The sequence below is a fragment of the Magallana gigas genome, chromosome 7 (genome assembly GCF_963853765.1).
Source record: "Magallana gigas chromosome 7, xbMagGiga1.1, whole genome shotgun sequence".
In the NCBI taxonomy this organism is placed as follows: Eukaryota; Metazoa; Mollusca; class Bivalvia; order Ostreida; family Ostreidae; genus Magallana; species Magallana gigas.
The window spans coordinates 46,147,442-46,157,078 of NC_088859.1; the positions used below are offsets into that span (position 1 = coordinate 46,147,442).

The following is a 9,637-nucleotide window of genomic DNA, read 5'->3' on the forward strand; positions in this document are numbered from 1 at the left end:
ATTTTATCTTTAAATATTATTTAACATGATTAATATGGAGGTTTCTCGACATTCTAGTCGAAAAAGTTTTAAAATTCATATTATAAAAATATGCGTAATTCAAATTAGAAACTACGTATACATGTACTTGTCATGCAAAATAACATATCATTGATTTTAAAAATAAAAAAACATCGACAAAATCAACTCCCGTCAGTTCTTCAGTACTTTGATTCATAATATAAATATACCTCTATATTTCTAGCAGCCAAAACAATCTCCGTTTGGACTGAAAATGCTTTAGCATCTTAACAAAGCACTTTGCATTATTATAACCAACCATTACGTAGAGATCGTATCGAATTACCGATAAAATGTATAGTATTTATGATATAATATGTTGTACGTGCACAAGATTTTGCACAGGTAAACAATTAATTAACTGTCTGATTTACTGAAGTCTATATTTGATTCGATACGAAAAATTTCAAAATTCAGGCTATATTTTACCTCAAGTTAAAAAGCATAAACGAATTTCAAATTCAAAACAACGTAAAACCACGGCCACGAGTGAAAATGTCAACGCATTGAAAGATTTAACCTTAATTCACTTCATAAAATCGGCACAAATATGTTAAGCATGTTTCAAGTTTTCCTTCGCACGTAAACTGTTGCACAACAAGCAAATTCATCTTTGTCAGTTTGACCCGTTTGTCATGCGTCAACATGCAAACATGGCTGCTTCATACAAAGAAATTTCGTTTTCGATATGGAATACCGAAGTTATCAACTGATTGACCGCGAATATCTCTATTTTTATTTTCGTAAATTACTCAAATTTGAAACAGAATTCTCCGATAATTTTTGCAATTTATATTTTCCTTTCCATGAGGATTATTTATGCAAAATTACGTTGAATTTGACTCAGTAGTTCTTGAGAAGAAGATTTTTTTAAATGCACCCCCCTTTTTCTACAGTTTGAGGTTTTCTCCGTTTTAAATAATGATCAGTCTTTCATTTCTGCAATTTATAATCACCTTTATGTAGGGATGCTTTGTGCCACATTTGGTTGAAATTGGCCTAGTGGTTTTAGACTAGAAGTTCAAAATGTGAAAAGTTTACAGAAAGACAGACAGACGGACAGACGGACGACGGACAAAATGTGATCAGAATAGCTCACTTGAGCTCAGGTGAGCTAAAAAAAAAGGATAACTAAAACTCTATGCACAATTAAATAAGTCAAGTGATTTGAACCTAGTTGTTTCTCCTTCACGTAAACTGAAAAAAAAAATTACAAAGCAGTTTTGGAGATGTACATCTACTGAATGAAAGAATGGGGTCAATGAAAACGCTTGTAGAATTAACCGTTTAATGGGCTGTGTTCATGGACAGTCTGCCTCTTTTCCGTTAAATCATGTTAAAAATTCTAGTTTCACCTGCCTATGAGCTCATTAGCAATACGTTAAAAGTTAGAAACATGTACCGCAAAATCAAAAACAAGTTTTGAACGGTGTATCTTTTTATTTCAAATTTTGATGATCAAATTAATGATGTATAAAAAATCTATCAAATTAAACAAATTCTTATTCTTCAGACAGAAACCATCAAATGATTCCAAACCTTGTTCAAAATCAGATCGTAAATCGTAGTGTTCGCCTTCAAGCAATTTGTCTTGTAAAACGGCACTATCAATGTCAAAGATATTAGTTATGTTGTCATTAGATTTACTTCCTTTGGTTTTTATAATTTGCCTTTGTCAGCAACAAAATTTACATACATGTATACATATTAGTTTTATGTCTCTGCGCGGGGAGATTCGGTAAAATAAGATACCACTTGGCTTTGTTGCGAAAATTCAAATTTATAACAAGAGAATCAAACATTTAAAAAAAAGGAATGTAATAATATCAACATTACTGAGAAAAAAAAACCGAAAAAATAAATTGCACAGGGTGTGTCAAGTTATTTCATTACTTCCATGAAGTCTCTAGAAGTGAATATGCAATAAAGATGCAAAGTTCGAGGTTTCCTCGCTTTATGTGTTTGGGATAAAATGGATAGTAGAAGTTTGTACATGGATACACAATTTGGACGCCTAGAAAACCGGTCCCTAGGTATTATGGCAATATCGGGCATGTAATGATGTTGTCCGACACAAGTCACTGACCCCGCGAACAAGGATGGTGTCACCCCTTGACGCCCGGACTCAGGGCTGTCAAGATTGTATCAGAAATGAGTGGCTGAAAAAAAGAGTAATCTAGTATAACAGATGAACAGATGACTGCTTGGTAGCACTTCTATATTGAAAACTGATGAATGCATGTCATAGAAAGTTACTCTATCATTAAGAACATGGAGGAGAAAATAAGCCGATAAATGGAGTCTGAAGAGTACATCGTAGCTGTCCAATCAATGCAAACACAAAACATCCACCGGTTTACATCAATAAGAATTACTTAATGCATGGCCAATTGTTGTTGCAGATCAACATTCTAAGTTTAGGTGACTAAGACAAAAGGGGCATGTTGGGGTTTTTTAACTCACCACATGGTAGTAAATAACAATAAAAATAAAAGTATGACGAATGTTTTACATCTTGTAATTTTTGTGTTTATCAACACCCGGTTAATTTAAAAACTAACAACACGATGAAAAAGCAATCGGAACTGCTCGGATGTAACGCACACTAACCAATCACTGTTGCGTGTCCGAGACGTCCGAGGAGTTCCCATGGATTAAAAATTTAAACCCGGTATAAATCTTGGTTAAACAAATGCTTACATTTCTCGTCCTCATTTAGAGGAATTTCAACCATCTCCCCCGGGTTGGCCTGATGACTTGAGCGGGGAGTCCGCCTCTCGGGATCCACCGGTAAATCGGTCACGCTGTCGATATTGCGGACCTTGACCGGAACGGAGTAGATGTCCGTGACGGTTCCGTCTCCCTCCCCATCCTCCATTCCAAAGATAAAATCACCGGTCGTCTGTGGGGAGGTCAAAGTGAGTTGTTAACGTTACATTCTTGACAAGTGAAACTTTAATTGACACACAAAAAGTCGCATGCACCAGTTTATTTTTTAATAGATTAAAATTCTTTATTAGATGTTTTTAAAATAACCCTGTAGAAACTTTTTAGCTCGATGTCAATTTGAACATCAAGAAGTTCAATTACAATGTGGAGTTTTGTTTGATCATTGAATTCTTAAAAATCTCAAGAAAATTTGAATTTTAATATCGTTGAAATAGAAAGAAAATAGGCTATGTGAAAGATACAGAACTGAACAAGTGTTGTCACAGACCTTCTGTACAATGAAAAAAAGTCTTAAACATGCACTTATAACCCAGGAAAAAGTACCATAAAATGAAAATCACCTCAACTTACATGAGTGGGTAACATTCGTGCAAATAAGGTTTTCAAATTTTTTATCTTTGTCTTGTTGTAAGTTCAGAGTGCTTTAATTGATTAAGACATAACATTTTTTTTCAATTTTACATCAGATATTAGGTCTATGCTGTTAACTACCCAAAAATACCCTAAAATCAGTGTGAAGTGTATAAAGGATCTCATTGTTTGGCCAGAGTTTGTTTTACAGACTATATTAAGATATGAATTTCTAACGATATTTTATGGCACAACAGAAACAATATTTCCTGCCTCTAACCCTCGCGGGCACCCATGAACGTAGGCTCCGAAACCGAATTGCATATCTGCATGACACTACTAATATGATTTGGCTGTTTGATGAAAAAGTTCTTGATAAATTCAGATTGGTAAAAATTTGTCTTCTTGCCACTAATAGGTCATATTTGTAAGCATCCAATATTTTACTGCACTTCATCAGGACACGGCCAGTCATAGATCAACAGGGATTTGACTAAAGGCGCATAACAGTGGACGAAGATGGCGTTATATTGTACAGTAACACGTCAAAGAGCGACAGAACGTTAACCGACAGGGCACTGTTCGTGTAATAGTCGGGTGTATACATAAGGCCCCCCACCTCTCTCTCTCTCTCTCTCTCTCTCTCTCTCTCTCTCTCTCTCTCTGTCTCTCTCTCTCTCTCTCTCTCTCTGAGTGCATTAACTCTAATTACACATTTCATTACTTACTTTATAAGGAAGCATTTACCTATTTAACCATATAACTGTTTGACTACTGTACTCATTGTCAGACATGTGAAGTATTCTAGTGATCAGAACTTACCGTAAATGTTGGATTCACCATGGATAAATCACTGAAACAAACATTATAAAGAGGTTTAAATCACCAAACTGTACCGTTGCTATCAAAAATCAAATCCTTTAATATAGCATAACATTGTGATTTTCTAATGTTCTTACCCATTTTGTTGTTTTTGTGGAGACGGATGGTTTAGTTGTCCATCACCCGCTGTGCCTGTTCAAAACAAAAGCATATTATATGAGAGAAAGAGAGATAACCACACTTAAAACTAACATTTATTATACTTGCTTTAAATATCATGCAAATGCTGTTGTGGGCAGTATGACAATAAAGCAATTCGACTTTAGACTTAATTCGTTGACTAAACTGGGGTCGAGAAAATAAGCTGTCACTGACATCACCAGGCTCTCATGCCATAAAACTTCATATATCTCAATTTTGATCTCATTCTCACTTTTTCACTACATTTCGAATAAAGATGAGACTCACAACAAATGTGAGCTTGTTTGAGTTTTATGGCCATAAGGCCAAGAATCAAGTCTTACATATACATATGTACGTGTGTAGTTGACTGATACCAACCCCTCCAAGTGTTGGGCAGCTTGGGTCTGAGTTTCTGCTGAGCCTGGATCTGTAACTCTAGGTCCTGTTGTCTGGACAGAGTAGCTTTGGCACTACGGGTACGCCTCCTAATGTACTCCGCCCGAGGCGATTTGGTAATTCCACGTTTTCCATAATACCGCCTCAAGAAACTGGCCCTGGTAAAACAACGGTTATTCTATGAGTACTGTTTTTGCAAAAAGAAAGAACGAAATATATTGGCTTTTCAAATGAGGAAACAGAGACTCACTTTCGATATTAAGGGTCAGAATACCTAGGCCAAAAATATTTCAGTCGTAACGAATACGTATTACCGGTATGATTCAAAGTGCGACATAAGTACATGTACTATAAACACTAATGGAGTCAGATGCGTATAAGTGACATACTGGAAATTATTCAAGTTATCGGATTTTACGTTTTCAAAAAAACCCCCCCCCCCCCAAAAAAAAAAGAAAAACCCATCAACTCTTCTATTGCAGGTAAAGAATTAATGTTGCGTATTTTGTTTGCTTTTACATGTACGAACGTAATATGAGAATTGATTGTGAATCTTGATGAGTAGAAGTCAAAGGGTTAACTGGTGATGAAGATGGATTATTTCTGTTTATAGAATATTTTCTCTCGATACAATTTACATGTTACCACACTCCGAATAAACGTCATTAAGTTGACGGATGGTCATAAGTACATAAAGGTGTCGTCATGGTGATTACTAACCACACTGAAAAGAAAACAGAGACGATGACGATGGCGATGAAGAATGTCACTGCGCATGCGGAGGAAACCACTAGCCCTGTAACAGTGTAATTGTCACATTGGCAACCTGAAAAGAGAAATGGAAAATTATAACGTTTTCCAAAGACAGCCACAGTCAAATGAAATCTAAGCATCTTACTTTTCGAGAAAAGGGTTTCATTTCTAAAAAAAATGAAGTAAAATGTTTAACTTGATTACTTGCAAATTAGTAGAATAAAAGTTGAGCTTTGTTTATTTTGCAGTTTCAAACCTCCTTGATATCATGCAAACAGTTAATCACGTCTTATTTATAGTGGACTCATGAATGTGGAACAAATGTATCAATGTGGAACAATGTATCTAAGTGGAACAAATGTATCAATGTGGAACAAATGTATCAAGTTGCTCACTATAGTAAATAGCGTCCATTGATGCAAGGGTAGAACTACCCACTACACACTCAGTGAAGCAGTTTATTGAGACTTCGCTTCAAGCAGTAAGATAAGCCTTTGACGAAGGTTTGTGTGTTTGATTACATTAGACTTGTGGTTTATTCAGACAAGTTTAATGAGAAAACATGCGATCTTTTTTCACTGTCCCGGGTCATGAGAAAACCTTGTCAACGTATGTAATACAATACTAGTATCACACACAGAACGCATTACAATTGTGTGCAGAAAGAAGAAACGATTTTTTGGCAGTATTATATTCGCCAAGTTATTTTGTTCATTTAGATAAAAAAGAATTAATTCCCTTATTTCCGCGTATTTGTTTTCATGTTCCTCCGAAGTGTCTTGTGTTTGTATTTCAGGATGAGTCAATGAACAGTGAATAACCATTAAGGGACAAAGCAATGACAAGTTGAAGGAAAACTTTATAAATGTCTAACAAAAACATATCCAAACTATTTAAAGCAAGATACTCTGGTTTGAATGCCAAAATTGATTGTGAAACAGCTGATCGTAATAAGATATTCAGATAATATTTTGGATCAATACAAACTGTGTATAATCGCTAATTTCTTAAAATTTAAATATAGTTATATTAGGTAACTTCAGGAAATTTTAAGTATGTATTCTCTTTTTGATGAATTAGCTTTGCAGTAACTTATCTTTTAGTCAATCCCTAACACTTCCTACTTCAGTTTTAAGGCGTGGTCTTTGGTATGTATGTTACCGTTTAATAACTTTAAACTTCAGAGACAAAGAAGGCGTATTCTTACCTTTAACTAGAGACAAAAGTACCAACAGAATAGAGAAACCACGGGCCGTCATATCGATGGGGTCAACAAGTGAAGATCACAGCTCCCCGGGGACAACTGTCGGGTACTATACTAGAGCCGGGTACGGTCAACACTGGGACTTAATTTAACATCCTGTATCCCCTCTGAAAACTGACACTAAAACGATACATGAGACCACGGCCCGCAGACGACGCGTGCTAGGTTGGAAGTTTTGTCACAGTTATGCATGAATGCATTATTAATATACAATTAACTCATTAATACAGTAAAGGCATTGGGGAAGATAAGGACATCGTTAAGTCTAGACCTAAACAACCCAAACAAAACGAAACGAAAACAAGGACAGTTCAGTTTTAGAAACTTTGTAGATTTGTCGGAGTGATAGTCAAGGACACAACGTTGCCCTATAACTCCCCTTAACCCCGACAGTGTCAGTTCTCTCAGGCTAAGCCAGTACAGACGTCGCTTTTATTGCTTTTAAAATTCAATTTATACAGCTGGTCCACGATTTTATACGTATTCAAGCAGAACTCTCCCAACATTTAAGAAATCTCTCATCAGTTTCGGACTCTATCTAGTATGACTTCTGTATAGATTACACTGTACCTCCTATAGCTTTTGTATGACTAATAGTTGCTTTTTTTTAAATATTTAAAAATTGGTGTAAAGTCCTGGGATTTAAATTGTAAAAAAAGTCAATTAAAATTGACTTCAAGACGGATTTATTTTATCAAGTGGGCAAATACTAAACACCAATGAAAAAAGATAAATATTGATTTGCCAAGAGTTTATTCATTTTTAACTTTTTATCAATTTTTAAAATGGAATTTTGTTTTCGTTTTTGGTTTTTAGTTTCTGTAGGTTAATTTAAAAAATAAGGTAGGATCTGTGATTTCATTTCAAAGTAAAAAGCAATCTGTATTTCAGGGTGATATGTTTTAATAGTTCGATCGGGTTCGGGCAACGTTTACAATACTACAATAACATTCGAGTTGTTTTAATTATGTTTATAATGCGGCTAACTTCATAAAATTTGAATCAATCCAACACTTTTAAAAATCAAAAATTTACAAACTGATCCTGTGTATATATCTACATGTATGTGATGTCCGTAAGTGGATCATACAATATTAATCAGTCAGCATAGATAAATAACATCCGCAAATGGTTATACACTGTAACGATGTGTACGTAATGCCATACTTTTATCTCTATTTTGTCGTTATCAATTTCGAATATTAAAATGTCAAAGAGAAAAAATAACCTAGTTGTTTGATTCTCTAGCTGAAACGGATAAGATTTGAATCTAACACTCTTATGTTTGATAAAATATTTCCTGTATCGAATCCTCAATTTCCTTGTACAAAATAATTCCTTGTGTTATTTGAATGAAAAATTATTTCATCAATGCCTGTTTAATGCTGTGTTCGTTTCTATGATCTGGATATTCTCAGATCTTCTTTATGCACAGTTTATGACATTCATAAATGAAAAGTTGTTTTACTATTAACTCGATTTTACAGCTTTCTATGGGACACTATACATAGAATAATAAATATAAATCAAACATCAACAATTACACATAAGCACTATTATCCGTGTTATAGAGAGCGACTCGAGATCACATGCACTCCATTTGAGAACGACTCTCCTGGTAGCTACACACATCAGCTACGTAACTTAAGGTATGCTATAAAGTAAGACAGTCGTCAGTGAGGTAATAATTAAGTTGGACTGTCGTCTGCTTAAAGTCTCTGATGGAGTTGTTGACATCGAAGTTGGCCGAGTATTTAGACTGTCTTGAGATGTTGATACTGGAGTTGGCTGGGTATTTAGACTGTCGTCTGCTTGAAGTCTTGAATGAAGGTGTTGATACTGGAGTTGGCTGAGTATTTAGACTGTCGTCTGCTTGAAGTCTTGAATGAAGATGTTGGTGTTGAGGTCGGTGGGGTCTACTTTAGCCGTGTTTATTTCCTCCTCCCCCGTGTCCCCCGCCGTCTCGTGGACCACTACTTCGTCAGATATAGTCACACGTTTTGGAGTCCGCGCGCCGCTTCCTGATGCCTCCCCATCGTCTTCTTCTTGAATATCGGCTGGAAGGTCCTGCATTTGTTGGTACTGGTTCTTCTTAGCAATGAGCAGAGAGAGGCGAGGTGGTTGGTGGGTGTGAACTTTCACGTTCGTTTTGCCATTTGTTGGATTATTCACCTCGGGTGTGTTATTGGGTTCTCTGGATGTATTAGCCGCTGGTTGTTCCAGAATATTGAAATTGGACGCCACACAAGGACTCACATATTTGTCCAGGCTTTTTACTGAGGACTGACGGACCATTCCTGGGGTGGTATCACAGTCGGGAAGGTCCTCCTTGTCTTCAGAATAAAAACAAGAACAGTGAAGACACTTGTAGCATATATGGTGTCTTAAACATCGATCACAAATAAAATCAAAACACGGCAAGCAGCAGAGACAGGAGGAGATCCGCCTACAGCAATGCTCACAGCCGCTTGCGAGCCGCTCACTCCTGGAACTATCCGTCTGAAAGTCGTGTTGGCCGTAGCCAAAGCACCGCGTATAGCACCACTCCCAGCAGTTCTCTAGGGCTGATCCTCGGCTCTCCTCCATGTTGGTACTGAAATAGCATGGATTAAGCTGGATTAATGACTTATCGACTCCCGATACAAGTCAACAAAAAGTGAAACTTGGAGTGAAATTACGTACCAAGAGACCAACTTTCATCTTCCGCCATGACAGGACGAGTACAGCTATATTAACTTTAGGCGAGAATTTCCGTTGTGTATCAGTACGATTTCCTTTATATTAGTAACAGGACGCAACGTCATCCGATGTGTATTGCCTTTCCAGACTGAAGCGACCACAGGCTTTCATGTAGTACCG

General features: G+C 36.4%; 2 protein-coding genes across 3 annotated transcripts; both read right to left on the reverse strand.

Moving 5' to 3' along the window:
• Positions 1-1,480: 1,480 nt before the first annotated feature.
• On the reverse strand, positions 1,481-6,996 carry LOC105348650 (uncharacterized). 2 transcript variants are annotated; one of them, XM_020062487.3, is made up of 7 exons: positions 6,722-6,996; positions 5,482-5,587; positions 4,744-4,919; positions 4,320-4,374; positions 4,183-4,213; positions 2,761-2,962; positions 1,481-2,219 (listed from the first exon to the last, which is right to left on the reverse strand). In XM_020062487.3, the coding sequence occupies exons 1-7, from the start codon at positions 6,771-6,773 to the stop codon at positions 2,206-2,208; spliced, it is 636 nt and encodes a 211-aa protein (XP_019918046.3). In that variant the 5' UTR covers positions 6,774-6,996; the 3' UTR covers positions 1,481-2,205. The 2 variants fall into 2 exon arrangements, with proteins under 2 accessions (XP_019918046.3, XP_011456485.3); XM_011458183.4 differs by having other exon boundaries at positions 4,320-4,368; positions 6,722-6,982.
• A 667-nt stretch (positions 6,997-7,663) lies between these two features.
• Positions 7,664-9,617, reverse strand: LOC105348649 (uncharacterized). Its single transcript, XM_011458182.4, has 2 exons — positions 9,461-9,617; positions 7,664-9,371 (listed from the first exon to the last, which is right to left on the reverse strand). The coding sequence occupies exon 2, from the start codon at positions 9,362-9,364 to the stop codon at positions 8,636-8,638; it is 729 nt and encodes a 242-aa protein (XP_011456484.1). The 5' UTR covers positions 9,365-9,371; positions 9,461-9,617; the 3' UTR covers positions 7,664-8,635.
• Between the last annotated feature and the right edge of the window lie 20 nt (positions 9,618-9,637).